Source organism: Odocoileus virginianus, chromosome 3 (genome assembly GCF_023699985.2).
Source record: "Odocoileus virginianus isolate 20LAN1187 ecotype Illinois chromosome 3, Ovbor_1.2, whole genome shotgun sequence".
Taxonomy (NCBI): domain Eukaryota; kingdom Metazoa; phylum Chordata; class Mammalia; order Artiodactyla; family Cervidae; genus Odocoileus; species Odocoileus virginianus.
The window spans coordinates 65,097,851-65,122,520 of NC_069676.1; the positions used below are offsets into that span (position 1 = coordinate 65,097,851).

At 36.8% G+C, this 24,670-nt stretch overlaps 1 protein-coding gene across 2 annotated transcripts in view; it reads right to left on the reverse strand.

Moving 5' to 3' along the window:
- CLINT1 (clathrin interactor 1) overlaps positions 1-24,458 on the reverse strand; it is a 59,128-nt gene extending 34,670 nt beyond the window's left edge. Inside the window, exon 1 of one of the 2 annotated variants that reach the window (XM_020891430.2) lies at positions 24,239-24,458. In XM_020891430.2, coding sequence (XP_020747089.1) covers positions 24,239-24,279 — 41 coding nt within the window. In that variant the 5' untranslated portion in view covers positions 24,280-24,458. The remainder of the gene's footprint in view (positions 1-24,238) is intronic. The other variant, XM_020891431.2, reaches the window with a different exon arrangement.
- Positions 24,459-24,670: the final 212 nt, after the last annotated feature.

Below are 24,670 nucleotides of genomic sequence, written 5' to 3' on the forward strand. Positions count from 1 at the left end.
AGGAATAAACCCCTAAGACTGTTGAAAGATAAACTGAAGACCTTTGTGTATAAAAATGCAGACTCTTGACAATCTCCCAAATTCAATCAAGAATTAAAGCATCCTCTGTATATTATACTTCCTCAATACAAGATAACCAATATTTTAATTAACCAAATTATATTTCTTAGGTAAGCAACTTTTGCATGGCAGAACATGTTCCATAAATTTCTACTGATTCCATATAGATTTGATTGTGTCATCAATCCAAGGTGCCACCAAACCCAATGCGTTCCTCTTTAATATGTGTAAAACTTCTATTTCCTGTCTGTGAATTTTATAAGGCTCTGCCACATTCAATACCAGTACTAAACACAAGCTTTCTGTGAGTCGTTTTTCACAAAAAAGCTAAGGTGTTACCACAGCCCAAGAGTTGGAATACAACAAATCTACGCTGCAAGATGAATACCAGTGACTGACTTAGCTAAGTGACTAGTTTCCACACATGCAAGTCAGATTTGGATCATAACAAAATTAAACATTATTTCCTGTTAACAAATCCTCTTTAAGAAGAGTTTAAAAACTCAAAACTCTGAACAGAAAAATCTATCAAGACTCTACTGTACTTTAGAAAGAACGGTCACAACAGTAGGAAATGTAATGCAAAAAAAATTAATCTAAGAACTTTTATCAGTAACTGATACTAACCAATTTATAACGTACTTTCTCTTTTAATCTCTAAAAACACCCATTAGAGATTTTCAGTATTCCAAATGATATCTTTATCTAAAGATTACAAGCTCAAAACCAGCATTCCAAAGCCACACAATTTCACAATGTGTGTTAAAAAAAAACTTGGTTCCTTGCTTTGGTAAATTTACTGAACATTCCATGAAAATTTCCAGTATTGATTCAGTATCAGTTTGCATAAGCCAAAACGAACCAGACCCACATCTAATATTTCTGAGATTTCTGATTTTTTCATCATTTAAGTGTAAAGTGATCCTAACATGTAACTAGTAGAAATAATAAATCTTACTGATTTCCTCCCCCCACAAAAGAAAAACACAGAAAAATCATTATTCTATGGTTTATGCAGAATTCAAGGTCAGGAAAGGGCAAAGTCATTAAAGAAGCCAACATTCCAAATTTAGTTTCAAATAGCAAACTTTGTACCAGACTAGAATGTATAAATAAATTGATCACTGGAAAGATAAAAACTTAACAGAAGCAGTAACTAAAATACCTCATTTTATATGAAAGATCATTAAATATTTATAGTCCAACATAAAGTCTTTTGGGAAACACATTAGAAACCACATATAATTTGACTTCAATGCCTCAAAAAAATATAGGAATTGATCCAAAAAAAAAAAAAAACCTTAAATTGAGAATTGGGATGGTAATTGGATTTCTGCCCCTGAGAGTCTGTCATTTAATTCTTTTTTCCAAAATGTACCACCCCTTCAACACTACTAGTGTGATAAACTGGCAACTTTTCAAGGAAGTAGTTTGGTAATGTATGTAACAGATGTGCAAAGGAAAACTATATGGATCAGATAAGTCAAGAAAAACATTCTGATGTCCACAACTAAATTATGACCTGTAGGAGGAAGAAACTATAAAACTATTTCCCTTCCCGTACAACTTCAGAGGTCAGCAATACCAAATTAAATAATCCATTTGATGGCAGCCCATATTCAGACATTAAAATGGGCTTGGGCTTTGACGACTCTAGGAACTGGTCCAAAACACAAGGCCACACTAGAGGAAAACATTGTACAAACACTAATTTTCACAATCTGCTTCATCTCTTATGGCTATTTTGTAGAAAATATGTATAGTAATTGACCAGTAATTTATTAGAAATGAATAGGGCCCATATCTTATCTCTGATCCCTGGACAAACCACTTATGTGTCTCAGCTACCTAACCTGAAAGGTAGTTCCTATGTATTACTGAGATTAAATTGAATGACATGTAAGGCATTTTTTTTTTTAATTAAATTTTTTTTTTTTATTAGTTGGAGGCTAATTACCTTACAACATTGCAGTGGTTTTTGTCATACATTGAAATGAATTAGCCATGGATTTACATGTATTCCCCATCCTGGTCCCCCCTCCCACTTCCCTCTCCACCCGATCCCTCTGGGTCTTCCCAGTGCACCAGGCCCGAGCACTTGTCTCATGCATCCAACCTGGGCTGGTGATCTGTTTCACCCTAGATAATATACATGTTTCGATGCTGTTCTCTTGAAACATCCCACCCTCGCCTTCTCCCACAGAGTCCACACAAGTCTGTTCTATACATCTGAGTCCCTTTTTCTGTTTTGCATATAGGGTTATTGTTACCATCTTTCTAAATTCCATATATATGTGTTAGTATACTGTAATGGTCTTTATCTTTCTGGCTTCACTCTGTATAATGGGCTCCAGTTTCATCCATCTCATTAGAACTGATTCAAATGAATTCTTTTTAATGGCTGAGTAATATTCCATGGTGTATATGTACCACAGCTTCCTCATCCATTCATCTGCTGGTGGGCATCTAGGTTGCTTCCATGTCCTGGCTATTATAAACAGTGCTGCGATGAACATTGGGGTGCATGTGTCTCTTTCAGATCTGGTTTCCTCGGTGTGTATGCCCAGAAGTGGGATTGCTGGGTCATATGGCAGTTCTATTTCCAGCTTTTTAAGAAATCTCCACACTGTTTTCCATAGTGGCTGTACTAATTTGCATTCCCACCAACAGTGTAAGAGGGTTCCCTTTTCTCCACACCCTCTCCAGCATTTATTGCTTGTAGACTTTTGGATAGCAGCCATCCTGACTGGCGTGTAATGGTTACCTCATTGTGGTTTTGATTTGCATTTCTCTGATAATGAGTGAGGTGGAGCATCTTTTCATGTGTTTTTTTTGCCATCTGTATGTCTTCCTTGGAGAAATGTCTGTTTAGTTCTTTGGCCCATTTTTTGATTTGGTCATTTATTTTTCTGGAGTTGAGCTGGAGGAGTTGCTTGTATATTTTTGAAATTAATCCTTTGTCTGTTGCTTCGTTTGCTATTATTTTCTCCCAATCTGAGGGCTGTCTTTTCACCTTGCTTATAGTTTCCTTTGTTGTGCAAAAGCTTTTAAGTTTCATTAGGTCCCATTTGTTTATTTTTGCTTTTGTTTCTAAAATTCTGGGATGTGGGTCATAGAGGATCCTGCTGTGATTTATGTCGGAGAGTGTTTTGCCTATGTTCTCCTCTAGGAGTTTTATAGTTTCTGGTCTTACATTTAGATCTTTAATTCATTTTGAGTTTATTTTTGTGTATGGTTTTAGAAAGTGTTCTAGTTTCATTCTTTTCCAAGTGGTTGACCAGTTTTCCCAGCACCACTTGTTAAAGAGGTTGTCTTTTTATCCTTGCCTCCTTTGTCGAAGATAAGGTGGCCACAGGTTCGTGGATTTATCTCTGGGCTTTCTATTCTGTTCCATTGATCTATATTTCTGTCTTTGTGCCAGTACCATACTGTCTTGATGACTGTGGCTTTGTAGTATAGTCTGAAGTCAGGCAGGTTGATTCCTCCAGTTCCATTCTTCTTTCTCAGGATTACTTTGGCTATTCGAGGTTTTTTGTATTTCCATACAAATTGTGAAATTATTTGTTCTAGTTCTGTGAAAAATACTGTTGGTAGTTTGATGGGGATTGCATTGAATCGATAGATTGCTTTGGGTAGTATAGCCATTTTGACAATATTGATTCTTCCAATCCATGAACACAGTATATTTCTCCATCTGTTTGTGTCCTCTTTGATTTCTTTCATCAGTGTTTTGTAGTTTTATATGTATAGGTCTTTTGTTTCTTTAGGTAGATATACTCCTAAGTATTTTATTCTTTTTGTTGCAATGGTGAATGGTATCATTTCCTTAATTTCTCTTTCTGTTTCATGTAAGGCATTTAGCACACATGGTTATTTTTCTGCCAGTATTTATCATTTTTAGTTTGAAGACACTCTTTATATGGCCCCTTAGAATATACTGAATTAATACTTATTACTTACCTATGCTATTCATTGTTGTGGAACTTTACAGTCAAGGTAACTGGCAGCCTATCTGATCCACAGTATGCATGTTGAAATGAAGAGTTCAAAGACATAACTACACTTCAAGGCAGGATGACTATTATTTAAAAGTGGCCAAAGATCTGGAAATGAGTTTCTCTAAGGGACAGGACAAGTATCAATACAAGCCATTTTACAAATAGAGTTTGTATTTTGAAGTTCACTCTCTTTAATCTCAGTACCACCAACCATGTGCTAGGGTTTTATTTTACATTAAGCAGCAATTTCTCCTGTAGTGGTAATATGATATCATCTGATAATGTCTTTAACATTTTTTGGGATTTACTAAACTAACTCATCTGTATCAGCTACTAGAGTCAGACATCCCAAAAGCAAATTATATGAAAAACAACATGTTTGGGTTATTATAAAAAGAAACTTTCTCAGCATGAAGTTTATATCTACAATTTAGATACTGGAAGTCGTAGAATTTTAAGCTTTCAAAATGCCAAAAACACAGTCCATGTAATTGATTCCATGAAGTGTCTACCTCAACAAAGGATGTTAGAAAAGCCAAGACAACCAGTTTCTCCATTCGGTTTCCTATGTAACAGCACAAATTATTATCCTAGAAAGTGTCTGGATATTCACAGGTCTTACATGGAAGCCATTCTCTCTAGCACAAGTGCTGCTAACACGAACTAGACAGCAGATGATAGGATTAGAGAAAAGCTTTCCCAACATAGGCTAGTCCCATGATGCTACAAATTATTATTTCCAGAGAGGCACTCTGGCAGCAATAAGATTTGAGGAGGGTGGCAAAATTGAAGACTTTTATTGTGTGTGGTTCAGGAAAGCAGAATGAGAAGCTGCTCCCAAAATGTTGCAGCAGTGTGCTTGGAACAACACAGCAACAGAACAGGCAGAGGGAGCCACCACTAGGCAATTCTTCCCTTCATTGCCTTAAGAAAGAAGCTCTCAGAATACAAAATTGTATGAACACTAACTACTACCAACTATATAAAAATACGTGTGCATGCAGACAAAGCCTAAAGTAAAAAAGCCCATAAAAAGTGTTGGGGTGGAGGCACACATTTAAAATTTCATTTATACAATGAAAAAAAAACTAATTTTGGGGGGAAGAAAAATAGTGCTTGTACATACAACTTCTTTACACTTGCTAGGGAAGTGCCCGCAGGCGGCTGATTTAATTCTGCCGAAGATCGGCTTCCACTCCTCTGGTTCAGCAGCCTGTGTGCTGCATCAACGCCCGGTGTGCACAGAGAAAAGCTTTCTGAAAAGACAGCTATGGATAGAAGACAGAAGTATCAAGTTCCTCTTGGCCCCATGGCTCCTGAAGGATACTGCTGCCTCGAAAGGAGCCTGTTCCCAAGCAATGAATGCAAGCCCCAACCCGAAACCATTTTCTATTTCTAGCTGACTTTTTTTTTTTCCCTTTAACACATATCTCTGTAACTGTTAAGATTTTCTGTTTTTATTTTCTTCTGAAACAGTACTCTAGTGTTTTGCAAAAAATACTCTGGGAGACATTAATAGGTGTTATGTGAGAAATGTGTTCCATGGTGAGGTTTAGGAAATGTTACATAAAACAAAGGCAACTTTATTACTGCAACACTTCTTGGAGACTTTACTATTCTCATGTGCATTATGAGTCTCCAAGAGGAGACTATATTAAATATTTCTAAAACTTTGGGGACAACATACCTTTTCCCTGGAGCATTTTGTAAGTGTCCCAAGAAACCCATTGCAATGTATTTTTTTTAAATGGCCCTTTTCCCCCAAACTTCTAAAAATATTGTCAGCTGATACCTTTTATCTTACCATTGTTTTTACTTTTTATTATTTCTCATTTTTAACTTAATGAATAGCTTTTCCTTTAATCTTTTATGTTTTTAAACTGTTGGTTGGCTTTCAGCCTTTTACCTTGCTTTACTTCTTACCTAGTTTTATCATACTAAAAAAAACCACAAAACACCTTGATTGATCTTTATTGTTAATGTTAAGTTTTCTTTTTCTTTTTTCAATATGGCCACGTCATGCAGCTTGAGGGATCTTAGTTCTCTGACCAGGGATCAAACCATGGCCCCAGCAGTGAAAACACCAAGTGCTAACCACTAGACCACCAGGGAACTCCCTCAATATTATTTTAAGTCTCATCTGTTTTATTCTTTTTGAACCCTTTCTGCATTGGGTTTTTAAAATGTTTAAAACTTTATTCCAACCTCTCCAAAGTTTTTACTTTATTTTAGCTTTAATTTTTAATTTCTTAATCTTCATTTGATAACCATGTTAAATATCTTATTTAAATATTTTTATTAGTTAAATAAAGTTAAATATCTTTATTTCCTGCATATTTTACTTATTTTATGATATTTTATAATGCAGAGCTAAACAAAAAGAAACACAGCAAAGAGCTCAGGAAAAGAGATGGATAACCTCTCCCCACAGGCCTTACTCTCACACTAGTAGCTGCTTTTCTAGGCTCCCTCATGCAGACTTAACATTTTTCACAAGGATCAATACCCATATGAGATACCCCAATAGTCCCAAAAGTGGAAAAAATGACTCTTCTTACAAATTAGAGCTGCTTTTTAACAAAATGTCTCTATGTATTTTAAGAGGTAGCAACACGGAGGCAGCTTCACCATTTTTCACCCTGATACATGATCTCAGGGCACATGATAAAAGCTGGGCAGGCTGGGTGCAGTTGTTGGGATGTTTTGACTTATCTTTGGGAGTCTCTTCCCACAGTGCCTACTTCCTATTAATTTCCAAAACCTGTTCATTCTGCATTAAAAATATAGGTACTCACCTCCAGCCTAGACTCCTACAAAAGCATTTAATAATCTCTCCAATCCAGGTGTATTATCCTTTCATTCATCCTCTAAAGCAAAACAGATTTATCTTCCTAGTGTTTAGTGTTGGTCATGTTAGCTTACCACAAACTCATTAAATCCATCTTCCCGTGAAACATCTTCCTCCTCCTGTACAGTGAACTGTACCATCCAGGGTTACAGTTTGAACATCACTATTGACTACTTCTCTCCCCTCTTCAAGCCAGCATCCAATCCATTCCCGGACCTTTTCAACTCCATTTTCTAAGTATCTCTCAAATATGTCCATCTACTTCTCCCACATGCACCTCCACTACCTTAGTCCAGCGTGACCATCATTTCTCACAGGGATTATTGCCAACAACCATGTAACTAGTCTGCTTCCCATCTATCTCCCAACAGGTTCGAGCCAAAGTGAACTCCTGCTGAAATACAAATCCTATCTATTTGACCTCCCATTTTAAACCCAGCAAAGATTTCCTTATTACTTTCAAGATGAAGTCCACAATCCTTCATATGAGATACCAACTTATTTTTTCAGTCCCACCACTGCCATTCTCTCCAGGTCTTTGCACATACTTTCTTTTGGTTTTTAAATCCTCTGCCTATCCATCCCACCGCCCCCCCCCCCCACCTAATTCCCACCTTATCAGATTTTAGCTTAAATATTACTTCTTCCAATAAATCTTCTTTCAACTTTGGGGAACTGCCTAGATGCTCTACATAGCAAAGAATGTGCTTTCTATTACCTTGAACTAAAACAAAAACTAGGGCACTATATAATGGGCATGTTTGTTCTTTTCTCACCTTCTAGACTGAAAACATCCAGAGGACACAAATTTGTCTTTCTCACTTAAGAACCTCAGTACCTGGAACAGGTTTAGTGACAGCAGATGTTTAGTAAATATTTATTGAGTAACTGAGATTATAATTCTTAAATATTTTCTTTCCTCTGACTAAAAAAGTCCTAATTGACTTTTGATAGTAGTCCTCAACCAGTCTCTCCAGCCTTTTCTCCCACTACTTCTGTTTCATTTACTTTATGAGATAATCATATTGTATTATTAGCTGAAATTTAAGCATGCTTCCCTGGTGGCTCAGTGGTAAAGAAGCCACCTCCAATGCAGGAGACATGGGTTCGATCCCTGGGTCAGGCAGAACCCCTGGAGAAGGGAATGGTAACTCACTCCAGTATTCTTGCCTAGGTAATTCCAAGGACAAGAGGAGCCTGTGGGCTATAGTCCATGGGGTTGCAAAGAGTCAGACACGACTAAGCAACTAACACTTCACTTCACTTTCTTACCTGACTAACTGTTCACTCCTGGAATCCCCACCTCTTCTTTCAGTTAAAATCAACCCTAGTTTTAAACAAAGATGCAGAAATGAAGTCTTCCTGACTTTTTCTAATCCATAATTTTCCTTTCCTATGAAGAAATAAACATTACATTTATAACCCTGATGAATTGTATTCTGCCTTGTACAACAGCTATAACTGAGTTTAATTTCCTTAATATGTTTAAAAAGCAAGTAGAGTTGACTACTTGAGGACTCTGTTTATTTCCTCACCAAAATATATTTTCAACACCAAAATCAATATTCATAGCACTTTCACGGTCATTTGTGAACAGTGTGCAGCACACTCTGAGTTATCTTACAGTCCCAGATGAGGTCACGAAGGTGATGCTCTTGTTTCAGTTCTCATACTGTAAACACATGTCCTTTCTCTGGTTTACTCAGTGCCGTATTTTTTCACATCTTTATGATTTCTCTTGATCTTGTTGTTTAACATGGCCCCCAAGCTGAATGCTGAAGTGCTGTCTAGTGTTTCCAAGAGGTTATGATGTGCCTTATAGAAAAAACATCTTCATATAAGACGTGTAATGTAGTTGGCCCTGGGTTCAATGTTAATGAATCAACAATATATGTAATAAAGAAGGCATCTTTAAACAGAAATACACATAAAACATGGTTACACACTAACTGGTTGATGAAAATGTTGTTATCAGAGGCCCACAGGAACCTAATCCTGTATTTCCTCTAAGAACAAAGATTCAGTGTTTGCAGTAACTTTTAAAAACATAACTACTTCAATTAATCAGTACTGTGTATTATGCATTTTTGCTTCCCTCTCAGTACCTAACAATGGATGCCTCACATAAAATGGGATACTTAATAACTGACCAGTGAATACATAAATGAAATCTATGATCTCTTGGTAACAGAGAGTAACAGGGGGGGGGGTGGAAGATAAGGACGTTGAGATTAAGATATGAATAGAGAGGACTAAAATAAACACCCACTGACCAACATATACACAAACAGAATGACATGAGAAGTAACACCCTCACAAAATTTCTTTTTAAAGAGCCGTCACAGGTGTTTCAATCCCAGGCTTTTTGGAGTCACAGTCAGAAAGATTTGTTAATTTATTATAAGCCCTAAAATTAGCTTACTGACCCCCAGCAAAGACTTTAAAAGGTAAGATACCTTGGCCTAAGAGTTCTGTGTCCCATATAAATATATGAAAAGCTAAACATGAAATTTAAGGCTAAAAATTTTTTGTTAAATCTCTTACTCATGCTCAGTATCAACTATGAATTTGAAAGCATCATGGATTTCACTTCTCCAGATGCTGGAATTCTAATATACAAGCCTCCCTTTGCATGGCATCTTGTTAACTGAAACTCCTACATATTGGACCAGGCTTTCACTTTGCACAATCTAGTACCACAGAAGAACAAAGCAAAGCAAAGACTGTATAACAGTAATTCTCATGTATGCCTTCCAAAGTAACACAAATAAGAGGCAAACACACATATCATATTGCACACTTTACATTCTATTCCATAACTGTTATGCTATAATCATGATTTAAACCAGTGCCCCTTTCTACTCAATGTCCCTACCTCAACCTCCAATCCATTATTCAACTCAGCACCAAGAGTAAGGTACACAGATGGGATTACGTCACTCCTTTGCTTATCAAAATCCCACTGCTTAATATACTTACATCCAAACTCCATGCAATGACCTACAAATCCCTGAACCTACCGTTCTTCTTCTACATGCTCCTACAATACTGTTCTCGAATATTCTCACCAGCTCCTTCCTTATTTGCTCACTCCATGAGTAAAACACTCCAAGAATAAAACACTCTTCCTTTACTCTGTGTGCTCTAAACTCTTTACAGACACCACATCCTCAAAAAGGCCTGCTGCTGCTGCTAAGTCGCTTCAGTCGTGTCCGACTCTCTGTGACCCCATAGACGGCAGCCCACCAGGCTCCTACGTCCCTGGGATTCTCCAGGCAAGAACACTGGAGTGGGTTGCCATTTCCTTCTCCAACGCGTGCATGCATGCTAAGTCACTTCAGTCGTGTCCAACTCTATGCGACCCTATGGACAGCAGCCCACCAGGCGCCTCTGTCCACAGGATTCTCTAGGCAAGAATACTGGAGTGGGTTGCCATGTCCTTCTCCAAAAAGGCCTACTATCACCACCCTAAATGAAACAGCCCCATTCACCATTCTCTACTTCAGTCCCTTTTCTTCATAACACTCGAAAAACGTTAATTATTTTGCTTCCTTTTTCTTTTTAGTTATCTCTCCCCACCTAAACTTGCTTACAACAGTACTTTAAGTATCTGAAAGAGTTTCAAATGCTCAGTGAACAGTCATTCTAAGTGAATGAATGCATGCACACATGCTAAGTCACTTCAGTCGTGTCTGACTCTGTGCAACCCTATTGACTGTAGCAGGCCAGGCTCCTCTGTCCATGGGATTCTCTAGGCAAGAATACTGCAGTGGGTGGCCATGCCCTACTCCAAGGATCTTCCCTACTTAAGGATTGAACCTGCATCTTTCTTAAGCCTCCTGCTGGCAGGCGGGTTCTTCACCACTAGCGCCACCTGGGAAGCCCTTGTAAGTGAATAAGCCAGGTTATCCTGTGGCTTCCCTGCAACCTTTAGTGTACTTCATTCTCCTAGTCATATGGGTAATCTGACATGAGAAGCAGACCTATAATTTGAGTTTTCTTTATTAAGAGATTATCTAAGTATTAAGAATATATAACATTCATTAAAAGATTATCACCATTTATTCTAAAAAACTCATATCTGAAAAGTGTTATCATTCTAGGAATGTTTCTTCTGTGTTGCCAGAATGCCTCTGTATCTCTGCCCCTTTGTCCCCTCTAACCATCTCTTTCTGAAAATAAAGTGATGGATCTTCAGCCAAAAAAAAAAAAAAAAAATCCATGGCTAATTCATATCAATGTATAACAAAAACTACTGTAATGATGTAAAGTAATTAGCCTCCAACTAATAAAAATTAAAAAAAAAAAAAAACTTATCAGTCTTTAATTATAGTTATTGTTTTCAGCTTATTCCTTATGTATCTCAACATAGCCAAAGAGAGATTACCTATGTTAAATTTCAACACCAGGGCTAGATCTCCAGCAAATTTCTCAAGTTCTTTTAACTCTTCATGTTCATATTACTTGTATTTGTTTCAATTATTTAATATTATGTAATCTTGCTGCTTTTTACATTTATATATACAAAGTTAATTTGTTAATTGTTCAGAAAATGAGATTCTCAACATATGACCAATTCTTTCCAATTTAGGTCAGAAGGATTTCATATTCCAAATGAGTTATCTATTTGGTTTGGGGGTAAAGTAGGAATTAAGTTTATACTTAAGATAGATATCCTAAGATTACCTACAGAAAATTAGTCTTCAATACTTATTTCCACAAATGTCACAAACAAGTATTTTATATTTGCTTGCTAAATAAAGTGCCAACATTCAGCACTCTAATTAGAATAGTACTGCCATAATTAAGTGAGACTTAAATTACTCAGTAATCAGCTGCTAGTATAAACAATTCAAAAGCCAAACAGGAATTTAGTACGTGAATTACAGGTTGTAACATGAAATACCATTAGGAAAAGTACATTCTAGAGGGCATTTTATTGACATAATCACATTATCTATAATATACATACCTGTACAGAAAATGCTTTGCTATTTGTCTTTTCACACTTAAGTGATTTACAGAAAGCAAATTACATTGTTGGTAAGAGAATGGCAATGTAGCACCCTTCACAAATCTTAATTATCTTAAGGTTTAAAAATATGAAACAAAAATGTAAAACCTTAATTATTCAAAAGAAAAATACCACCACTGCACTTCCAAAGAGGTCTTTATCCCATGTGCCAACTCTTTTACTGTAGGTGTTCCTACACATAGGAAATTCTAGCAACATCTTAACTGTGACAGAAAAATCTCTCTAGTCCACCATACATTTCTTTTAAAAATGTGTCCCACTGCTAAAAACAACCAAAACCAGGGATCCTTGCAGAAATCGCCAACTCCAGGGCTGAAGTAGTGAAAAGACAGGATAAGCTTGAAACAGCTTGTGCCAGAATGTAAGAAAGTGCTCAGAAAAGTAAAAGAGCATGACAAATATAATCATTCCTCCATTAAAGCATTAAAGAGTTTTAATAGAGTGAACATTGTATGTTATGCTTTTAGATACAGAATGCATCAATTTTAATGTAAAGGAAGTTTACAGTTAAAACATGAAATTTAGGCTCACCTGATTTTTTTATAATTAACGTCATTTCATTTCATAATTAAGTTACAGTAAAAAGGAACAATTAGTAATATAATGTATGCAAATCTTATTCTTTTGGTACATCAACCATCCCACCCCTTGCCTCAACCATGTTAGCATGTCAAGCAATCTTATTCATTATTCATATGAGTAAAAAATCCTAAAAAAAAAAAAAAGTCCTAAAGGTTAAACATTTCAAGCAACTAATAGGCCAATCACAGACTCAATGACTCTATAGGATTATTCTAGTTACAAAGTGTTCATGAAAAATAGTAATCTATTATTATTTTTAATGACAAAAGTTAATAAAAGCTAGTAAAATGTCACATCGAGATACAACAGTAATATTCTATTCATGACTCTGAATAACTACAGCACAGATTCCTACTTGCCAGAATAACTTTTAGTGAAATATTCAGCATAAAACATTTATTTGAAAATTGTTCTGGAAATACCAATCATTACAAACTCAACTACGTATGTTATGACACACATTATCAATGCAAGCACAAGTTTCTCAAATGCCATTTCTAATAAATTTTGAAAGCATATGCTCCTGAGGTCCCTATTTTTTTAAGTACAGGAATATTATTCCTATTAAAAAACCAGAAACAGTCCTACGCTGTACTTAAAGCAGCTTCAGACTTGCATTGTTTTATGTACAAGTTTACTTGGTTTTTTGTTTGTTTTGTGTACAAGTTTACTTGTGAAACTATCTTTCCTATTGCTGACAGCTGCTTAAGGTCACTTAAATAGGTTATGCAGTAAATCAGTTTCTTCTCAAAAAAGAAAGGACAGTGTGATGTCTATCTTTATCAAGAGATGTGCATGTTAAACTGGTTTCAGAAGCAAATAAAATATCCCAGGGTATTAAAAAATGGATACAGCATAAGAATTATTAGCATTATACATCCCGATTCCAGTTTTTACAGGTACAATAAAATAGTAGCTACTACAATAACTTTAATAGTAAAAATTTTGTTAAAGGGGTTTAAAGTTTATTAAAAAGTTTTGCCAACTTTTAAATTCCTACTCTTTGGAACTAATTTAAGGTGTGAGTTTTTGTTCACCTTTATCTTTTAATTTTGGAGAAGGAAATGGCAACCCACTCCAGTGTTCTTGCCTGGAGAATGCCAGGGACGGGGGAGCCTGGTGGGCTGCCATCTATGGGGTTGCACAGAGTCGGACACGGCTGAAGTGACTTAGCAGCAGCAGCAGCATGACTAAACAAGACCAAAGAACCAGAATTTATTGATAACACAATGTAAACATTTTTATAATATATTATCTCACTTAATTCTAACAGTCCCAGAAGGTAGTAGATCTTATCCCCATTCTATACAGAAATGTACAAAGTCTCTTGACAAGTCTTCCCTCAAATTACTCCTTCCACTCCTCATTTAAAAACAAAATTGAAACTCAACGAAGTTAGCTCAGCTTGGGCATACTCATAGCAAATTATCTTTTAAAATATATATGTGGCAACCTATTTAAAATATCCTAGTTAAGATAATTTTATTAACAGTATTGGGCTTCCCTCATGATTCAGTGGTAAAGAATCCACCTGCCAGTGCAGAGGATGCAGGTTCAACTCCCCGTTGGGAAGATCCCCTGGAGAAGAAAATGGCAACCTACTCCAGTATTCTTGCCTGGGAAATCCCATGGAGGATGGAGCCTGGTGGGTTACATACAGTCCATGGGGTCGCAAAACAGTCAGACACAACTTAGTGATTAAACAACAATTATTAACTGTATTATGAGACTCCTTCAGGAAAATTATGTAAAAGAAAGCACCAAAACTAGTTAAGCTTAAAGAAAAGCATAAAACCCTTCTAAGAGGAGAAAATGATGAAACATCCTACACTGGGACAATATGTGAAAACTACACTTTTGTAGACACAAATGCTTGACATTGTACAATTTGACCACATCACTTATAGGTATTTCCACTTCTGTGATTAGGTTCAGATATACTGCCTAATATCAAACACTAACTGAAAGAATATAAGAAATCCTATGAATAGAATGAGAAATCCTGCACCTCAGCGGTGATAGTTTGAGTTTATAGAACTACCTGTAAGTGAACTCTAATACTTGATATTTTTAAATTTTAAGTGTTATTTAAAATTTTTAAATTAAGTCAGCAATATTTTCTCCCACTTTCATCCATGATTAAACTTAGATTTATCTAAGATCGATTAAACTTAGATTTACTCAAATGACTTTCAAATCCCAAAAACCAGACTCAACTTTTCTGACATTAAAAAAATTGTTCCCAGAACCTTACTACTAAAATTTTGAAACCTATATAATTTATTTCCCCTCAAACTCTCAAACAAACAAAGACCATCAAACACCTGTACTTTACTTAATCTGGACTATCTGGGGATAGAAGGGGAACTTTCTTTTGAAACAGAACGTTTCTGAGACAGTATCACTGATGTCATCCCCTGCCTGGAACCACTCGGCAGGAGGTTCTTATTAGCAACCACATCATTTGACCTGTGTTTCAGATGTTTCATTCTATGTTTAATACCTTATTTGGCCTTATCGTCCTTTCAGCAGATACACATTTGTGAAACATCAGGATTTATCTATTTCACTAAGCTTTTGCTCAGACTTAATTGTTCTTTCCATTCCCTGAATTGCTACAGTATTTATACCTATACCACAAATTTGGCTATCATACCATCTTATATTATTCTGTCTTTTTCATGTGCTTATCATGTGCATCCATGTAACAGAACCACAAGCCGCACTGAACCGTAAGGTACGTCACTCAGCTTACAGTGCTATACAGTGCTCATGGGAGATGTTTAATGAGCACTCACCAAAGGATCCCTATAAGATTAGTAAGAATATCAGTCATGTATTTTCAGTTATTGTATACCTTTTAGATATTTACAACCTAAGGCCATCGTCCTTGGATAGGCACATACTGAACTAAGAAAAAGTATTTTCAAACTACCCAATTTAAGCTGAGTGTAAGAAAAGTTGGGAAACTTTGGACATAAATCAGGGATTAATACAACACAGCACTACAGGCACAGCTAACTGACATAATATAAAGATCAAATAACTGAGGGAAATTTATTAAAGCTGTGGAAGCTGATTACAGGGTAATTTTGAACCTATGATACAGCTTATGACTGTCATGAACTTTTTTTTAGTATTAATTACAATAAGTAAGCTCATTATAATAGCTAAGATTTCCTTTTCCACTGACAAAAACAACTGTTTGCTTCTTGATCATTGAAGGGCATCCTACTTATAGACAATATTCAGAGGCTAGAAAAATTTTCTTTTATGATCAGTATATATAGGGGAAAAAAGAATAAATACTTATTGAATTTGATTCAGAAGCTTATAAACTTCTTCCAAGTAATTTTTAACTGGTTTAAGGCATTCACCAGTAATTCACCTTTATTACAGTAATGTCTTGTACAAGTCAGCAAAAACTGTGAAACATATGTTCTAAAAGCAGACACTAGATTTAAATCTAGATTCTATTTTCTAGATGTGTTATTTCAGGCAAGTTTCTGGACTTCTCTGTGGCCAATTTTCTCAACCACAAATTAATATTAGTAATGCTGTCACTACTGTTACTGGCACATGGCAAATACTCAATAATGATTTATTAGAAGTATCTGGACTTGCCCTCAAGAGGCTTACATCCCAGAGGCAGCAGATGGACAGATGTAAATAAAAGTAGCAGAAGTGGCTTGTGCGGAAATAATAGCAGAACAGCTTGTGTGAACGCAGGCATTTTATCAGACTGACACAGAACAGTGAGGGAGAGTGGTGGTAGATGAGGTCAGAGAGCAGCAGAGCTAGACCACGGAGAGGCTGGTAAGCAGCAAAATAGAAAGTGGCTGGAGAGTTATAAACTAATGTGACTTAAACAGTTTTAAAGAATCACCCTTGTTGCTGTGTGCAGATTACAGGATTAAAATTTTTATTTGGCTTCATAAGAAATGAGCCACACTTCAGAAACCCATTCAGTACCAAACTTATAACTATAAACCAAACATATCATACCATTATGGTTTAACTATTAAAGTTTTAATCATACAACCTTAAGTCACTTTTAAAAATTACAAGTGATGAATGTTCTTTAATGATTTACTAATATTACATCAAAACAAATAGCAAGAAAAATTGAATTTTCAATGTGTATCTTCTTTCTATTACAAAAATAAAGGCTATCTAAGGGGATTCCCTGGTGGGCTAGTGGTTAGCACTCCACGCTTTCACTGAGAGGGTCTGATTCAAGGCCTGGTGGGAAAACTGAGATCCCACAAGCCACAATGGGTACAGCCAAAGAGAAAAACAAAAGCAGGGCCAGGGTGGGGTGGTCGCCGGTATCTAGATGAGAAGTTTTTTTTTTTTTTTTGACTGAAAAATTTTACCTCATGAGTTTGTATGGAAGTTATAAAAAGTTGGGCTTCCCTTGTGGCTCAGCTGGTAAAGAATCTGCCTGCAACGCAGGAGACCTAAGTTTGCTCCCTGGGTTGGGAAGATCCTCTGGAGAAGAGAAAGGCTACCCACTCCAGTATTCTGGCTTGGAGAATTTCATGGACTCTATACTCCATGGGGTCGCAAAGAGTTGGACAAGACTGAGTGACTTTCACTATAAAAAATTGTTCATAATTAGAATTATGTATAACTTATTCTCCAGGTGTGTGCATGTGTGATCAGTTGTATCTAACTCTTTGAGACTCCATGGACTACAGCCAGCCAGGCTCCTCTGTCCATGGAATTTTCCAGGCAAAGAATACTGGAGTGGGTTGCCATTTCCTTCTCCAGGGGATCTTCCCAACCCAGGGATCAAAACTTACTCTCCTGAGAATTTATAAACTAAGCAAAATTCCTATGTCAAAAGAAGACACTCCAAAACAGGGACAACTGGACTTAAGTACAAAACACACCTGGCTATTGTTGCACATTAACAAAATTATTCATATTTAATAATTCATTAGCTAGATCTAGCCACAGTCATGAGGAGCTATCAACTGGTTCCAATGTGGGAATGCATTATGTTACTCTACCTATATTTAATTTTCTGGATGATTTCTTACCAACTTGGGACAGTGTATCGAAAAACTGGAAAGCACACTGTAACGTGTTTTCCTTGTAAATATGTGTTCACTCAGTTGTGTCTGACTCTTCACAACCCCATGGGGGCTGCAGCCCACCAGGCTCCTCTGTCCATGGGATTTCCCAGGAAAGAATACTGGAGTGTGTTACCATTTCCTTCTCCAGGGGATCTTCCCAACCCAGGGATTGATCCCATGCCTTCTCCATCTCCTGCATTGGCAGACAGGTTCCTTATCCACTGAGCCACCTGGGAAGCCCCCTTTCTTCTATATACTGCTCATCTACTATCAGAGATTATGAATTGGGTATCACATTTTAGAGTTACTTTTCTTGATTCTGTTCAGTTTCTTTAAGGATAGACTGTCCACTTCAATTTGCCTTCATAAATCTTTATGTATTTTAGAAGAAATATTTTATATTAGCAGCATCTTTAAAACCTTGAGAAATACAAAACAAGCTGAAAAAAAATTAGCAGATGGAAATTGCAATATGTCTTTCTAAAGACTTTATTACTCAACGTGTCTTTCAAAAGAGTTTCTGTAATATGCTTTACAATATTAAAGGCAATTGTGATTTGCTAAACACAATACAAGGCACACATAACAGAGATATTTTTATGAGTTCTATGGGTTGCTTAATGTGTCTATTTAGGTGAATACACATTGAAAATAATGATTTATAGATTAGGACACAGTTCTTATACACTTGTAAATAATTTAGTTTGACATTTTCTTTATTCCTTCAAAGACCATATTCTTTTGATTTTTTTCTACGTTATAAATTGTTCTAAATTATTTTGTGCTTTGCACAATAATAGTAGCATTTCAAGAGTTTATGTCAAGCACTATGCGAAGTGTTTCACATAAATTTAACCCTCACAAGAACTCAGTAAAACAAAATACCATCCTATTTTATAGATGGGGAAGTTTGGAGATATTGTCCTAATCCCCAGGATCACTATTTCATAGAGATGAACCTAAGATTTCAATCCAGTTCTGATCTCTGAACCACAAACTTCTTCCCAGATTCACTCAACACCAGATGGAAGTGCCTAAATATAAGACAGTGCATACAGCTAGCAAAGTAATATAAAAATATATACAGGGACTAGCATACATAATTAGACTTAACAGTGAAAGGTCATAAGAAGTGACACCTTAAAAAAAAAAAAAGAATAGTTAAGTATACTGTCCCAGAATGTTAGGTATTGTCAGCTAAGACTAAAAAGAACTAATCTTTATACATAAGACTCATTAAAAGTACTACAAATGTACTTTGACTCTATGAAGCAGTCCTGTTGTCCCCAAAATTGGAATTTGAATTTATCAAGTGAGTAGATACAATTACTAAATTGCAGGACATATAGATGTTAGAGAAACAAACAACCCTATGGGAACCAATTAACAAAATCCAAACTGAAGAAAGTACAAAAAACTTAATTTCTTCAACAAATAAACAATAAGAGTGGAAAAAGAAGACCGGGATTGAACCTACACAAAAAGAGAATCAAAAGATACACCCACCAACTCAGAGCAACATCAAAGAGGAATCATGAGGTAAATGAGAAGGGAATGATGACTGAATATTCGATATAACGTAATCACCTTTTTAAAAAGGTATGATAATGATATTATAATAAAAAAAAGATGACTCTTTACCTTTTGGAGATTGATACAAATGAAATGATACATTATCTTGAATTTGCTTCAAAATAATATGGAGTGGGGATTGTCGGCAGAAACACAGATAAACCAAAAAGATGACTCTTTACCTTTTGGAGATTGATACAAATGAAATGATACATTGTCTTGAATTTGCTTCAAAATAATATGGAGTGGGGATTGTCGGCAGAAACACAGATAAACCAAGACTAGCCAAACTTTGAAGCTAGGTCTGTGTAAGCAGGGATTCACTACCTCTATTTTTGGATCTATTTGAAATTTTCCAAAATAAAAACCCAAAATTAAATTCCAATTAGATCTAAATATGAAACATAAAATAAAATTTCTTCACGATTAAAAAAGTTACATAAGCTGTCTATACTCTTCCTTTTTTTCTTAAAGGAGATATTAAATAAACATTGGAAATAAGAAAATAACACAAGAGCACAGAAAAAGGGTCAACTATGGAGCCATACTGTAAAACCTAGGAGTATTAGTTAGAGGTACTTAAAATTAAAAAAGCCAAATACTTTTAGTGGATGTATCAGTAAACAGATGAAAAACTACTTAAAAACACTAGGGCATAGGAAAATATAAGAGGTAGCTAAGAGCTTTTAAAAAGCACCTTAGCAATAGTACTAACTAGACTAAAGTACAGAAAAATCACTCCTAAGATACGCTTGCAAAAGAGAAAACTCATCTTTTTTTGGAATTAAATTCTTAGTATTTACTTGTGTCCAGTTACTAGAAGAGAGGAAGAAAGGATAATGAATTTACTGTTTCAGCAATAACAACTGGTTTAAAGAAAAGTTGATATGGTGAGACTAGAAAGCGGAAAACACCTTTGTTTTCAAGTTCTAAGAAGCAAACTGAACAGAGATTTACTGGTAAGACAGGGAAATTAGGGGGAACACATCTGAGGACTGAAAGGGAAAACCAATGATAAGTTCAAGTTGTAGCATATCTGTAGTGGCAAATTTTTTTAAAGACAGGTATTGTATTTTTCAAGTCCAGAAAATACAGTACTATTCCAATAAATAACAAATGTATTATCTGGTGAAATAACTGAATGAAATATTTTCTATTAAAAGGGAAGGGTTCTCCTTCTGGGGTCAGCTAGACTAGAATAGAAATCTGCACAATTCTATTATGTTATGCAAACATTTAGAAGTTAAAAACATGCAAATACACCAACAAAAATCATCTTAAAGGGAAAAAAATGCAAGCTATGCTTAAGAGAATAACTTAAAATGGACAATCTATAGCAACTGATAGCGCTGTTTGAATCACTATCTTAAAAAGAATAAGGGCCACTGATGAAATAGATTTACCATTAATATTACTCCTCGCATGAAAGAGAAGGATTAGCTGGCCTTGAACAGTAAGTAGTAGTAAGTGGTTTGATTCACCACTACCAGGTTACCTTCACTGCATTTCCAAAATTTGAAGAAGACAACAGAACTGCAGCAACTTTCAGTTTATACCAAAAATGGGATAACAAAATAAAAAAGTGCTCAATTTTATTTCAGCATCACATGAAGGGAGGCAGGTCAAAGGATGACAATGGTCAAGCTAGTCCCAGTCAGTGGGAGTGGTGCCACTTATCCTTTCCTGCCACAGCTCCCTTTAATGCAACTTGAGTACATGTGGGAGGAAACTGGCACTCCAAGCTCTGGTGAGCTTTTGGTTTTATCTGCCTTTCCTCAGTTCCACAATGTCCTGCAAAACAGAGGCATTTAATACCACGAGCAGGTTCAAAACTTGTGAAAAGTATCTCCCTAACCCTCCGTGAAAGTTTTCAAAATCTCAAAAGTCAATATTTAAAATATATCATCACACTTAAGAACTGCCATCATACTGGATCTAACAGTGCTTCAGAGGACACAAGAGCACATTTTTCCTTCTGAAGTAAACTTCATTGGGTAGGGATATATACTAAATAAAAGTCCTAATTTTCCAGAGTCATGGATTGCACTTATTTATTGCATAAGGCAATTAAATATAACATTTATTGATTGTCACATAAAAAAATTGTCTTTTCAGCTGCAACTGTCTCTGGTGGATAATGACTTTCTAAAATTTATCTGCTGTTAAGAAATACTTATTCCATTTTTCCTCCCGACAGAAATTTATATCTCCAAAATGCCAACAAGGCTGGAAAGTCATTCTAGTACAATCCCATCATTTTAAAGAAAAGGAATCCAAGCTCTGGAGAGTCATTATTCTGCCTCAAATTATACATATGGCTAATTTAAAAAGCAGTATCAGAATGTGAACCCAGGTCTCCCCAAACCTCTAGCCAGTGCTATATCATATAAGACCTCATTTCTATTCAACACAGCTCTCAGAGCAGTCCTTTATCACTTTATTGTGTCCTCTTTTGCAAGTTTCCTCATCACCTTATCCCCTTGATAACCTGAATAGCTGTTCTATGGATCTGTTTCACTTCCATTATGGCAATTTAAGATGAACAGTCTAAATGGGCATAATGCCACAGGTACTGGTTTTGTAAAATGTTTGTATTTGGGGTGGAAGAACTAATTTCTTTTCTGTCAGTGAAAGATGAAAATTAAGTACTCATCAGTAAAATAACCTCATGTTCTAATCCTAACATGTGTCAGACACCACTTAAAGTTTTAAAAAAAGTCCTTGGTGGCAACATTCTTACATGTTCTTGAGTAACTTGGTTTAAGTTTCCATTCTTTTTAAAATTTTTTAAGATACTTATTTATTTGGCTGCAGGTAGTCTCAGTTGCTGCATGTGGGATCTAGTTCTCTGACCAGGGATGGAACCCAGCCAGTACAGCTGGGCCCCCTGTACTGAAGCCCCAAGTCTTTTGTCACTGGACCACCAGGGAAATCCCCAGGTTTCCATTCTATTTCCGTGGTGAAAAGGAAGACTGAAGTTATTTTTCAACAGCAGTTCTTCCATTAGATTGACTTGATAGCTACTTATGTGACAAATTTAATCTGAGGTACTTGAAACTTAGTAACAAAGTTGAGAAAAACAACATGAAAAGAACAAGAGCAAGAATATTGATTTGATTTGTCTCCTGAAAAAGTGCACCTTGTCTTCAAATTTTTGAGTACCACAAATTTAGTCCCCTAAGGTAAGAAGGTGCTTTTTTAGTGATTTTTCTTCCACCGACCTCTGGTTAAGAAATAGTTTTGTAGAGATTTTTGGATCTTCAGAGACATAAGCTGGTATCCTTTACACCATATATTAAAAAACAACCAATAAACTTGGATTAAAAAAAAACAAAAAAATGATTTTATTTTTACCTTTGGAAAGCAAAGGATATATAAATAGCAAAACAAAACCAAAATAAAGGACTGCGGACTTAATGGTCAAATAAATGGTTGACAAAGCAAAACCACCAAATCACTTTTCAAACATGGAGCTTTTCTCTTAATGAATTTTAATACTACTCTTGTAGAACATGTGCTATAATTATCAAAAGCATACTGATCTAAACTTATTGCATTATGGCCTTTATATGCTATTTAAGTCCTTCGCCCTTAATTCTCACAACATTCTAAGGTAAATATCCATCACTATTTTCATATTTCACCTGAGAAAACTGGGACACTTCAAGGTTAAGTAATTTGCCAAGGTTACAGAGCTTGAATCCAGCTCTGCAGGTTCAGAAATCTGTGCTCCTTAGGCACTCTACTGCATGCTCGGTAGCACAGAAAACTTGAAAAATACAGTCAAACTCTATCTGATGCATTATCCAAGCCACTGAATTTTTTCTTATTGAAGTATAATTGATTTATAATATTAGTTTCAGGTGTACAAACAGTAATTTGATAATTTAACAGATTGTACTGTTTAAAGTTATTATAAAATGGTAGCTGTATTTCCTATGCTGTACATTATATGCTTGGATCTAATTTATTTTATCCATAGAAGTTTACAATAAGTTATTTTTTGGGGGGTCAAGAAAGCCAAGAATTTGCCATCCTCACTTCCTGATTTTAGGATGAGTGGCACAAATGAGCTGTTTTTGCCATTACACTTATTACATTATCACTAAAACCTGAAAAGAAGGGGACTAGTTAAATTCTTAAACTTTACTTCCTGCTGTCCGAGAAGACCTTACTTAACCACTGTTATAATCTATATGATACACGCAATGTAAGTGTTAAGGTTTCCCTAGGGTAGTAAGATACTAAAGTGATCACTTAAAGAATATCAGCTATGCATTACTCATTTTACCTGTCAGTGTACTTACAAGTAGATCAACAGGATATAAACCTGGGCTGTTACCTTCTTTAGGAGACATTTCTTGTTAATTCATTGATTAATTAAACCAAATGGAACAAACGGCCCTCCAAAAATGAAATGTAGTGAAAAAGGAAAGGAATCACAGTAAGTTACACGGTGATCTACTCTCACTAGTGTTAGAAAAGCAAAGGAGAGAGTCTGAGTAACTTCAGTCTGACCACAATGGCCACTTGTTACACCTACCACCCACTACAATACCTCAGGCTCATTAGGAATTAAAAGAAGCTCAGCAAGGTAAAGGACACATCCCAACCAGGCCTAAGGTCTCTACAACACAGGCTGAGGAGCACAGGGAGCCACTGAAATAAGTTCCCCCACCCTCAAGCTTTCACTGCTGCCCAGGAAGCAAAAACCAAAAGCCAGGGGCCAAGACAGTTCTCCGGCCAGGGCAGTGACCCTGCTCGAGACAACCCTGCCTCCGCCCCCGATCAAAGTGTCCGCGCCTAGAGGGGTGGGGTAGTTGCAGGGTGAGGAAGGCCTGGATAGGAGATAAGGAGACTAAGATGTTTCGACAGAGAAAAGGTCCCTTCGATTGGCGGATCGAGACGCGGCCCCGAACAAGAAGAGAGTCGCCCGCCGCCATGATAGGGCCGGCCCATCTGGGGGGCGTGACGCGGACGGCCCCGAGCGCAGAACCGGCTCCCCTTTCCCCCCGCCCCTCCCCCGCGTGGGCCTCGGTCACAACTGCCCCCCAATACTCACGCTTTGTCCACCAGCTCCCGCACCTTCCACATGTTCAACATCTTGCCCGAGCGGGCCGGGCTTCTACCTCCCTCTCCTGTACCCCACGGACTCCAGAACACTTCCGCGCCGGGGCAGATCCAGGCCGGGGTCGCTGCCGCCGCCGCCGCCACCCGCCACCTCAAACTCCCCCAGTCAGCTCCTTCTCTTGCCACAGCCGCGGCGCCGCCAGTGACACGTCGAGACGCCGGGGCAGAGGCGCTGCGTGGAGCGGAAGTGCCTGACTTTCCGCCCGCTGCGCGCGGGGCACGCTGGGACTTGTAGTTCTCTCTGCGCCAAATTAGGCTGAAAGTTTCAGAGGTAAGGTAAAGTTAGGACTCTTCGGTAAAAGAGCTCTCCGGATTCTCCGCACCGCTACGCAGTAGTCATTATGAATGTGAAAGTTGGGCCATA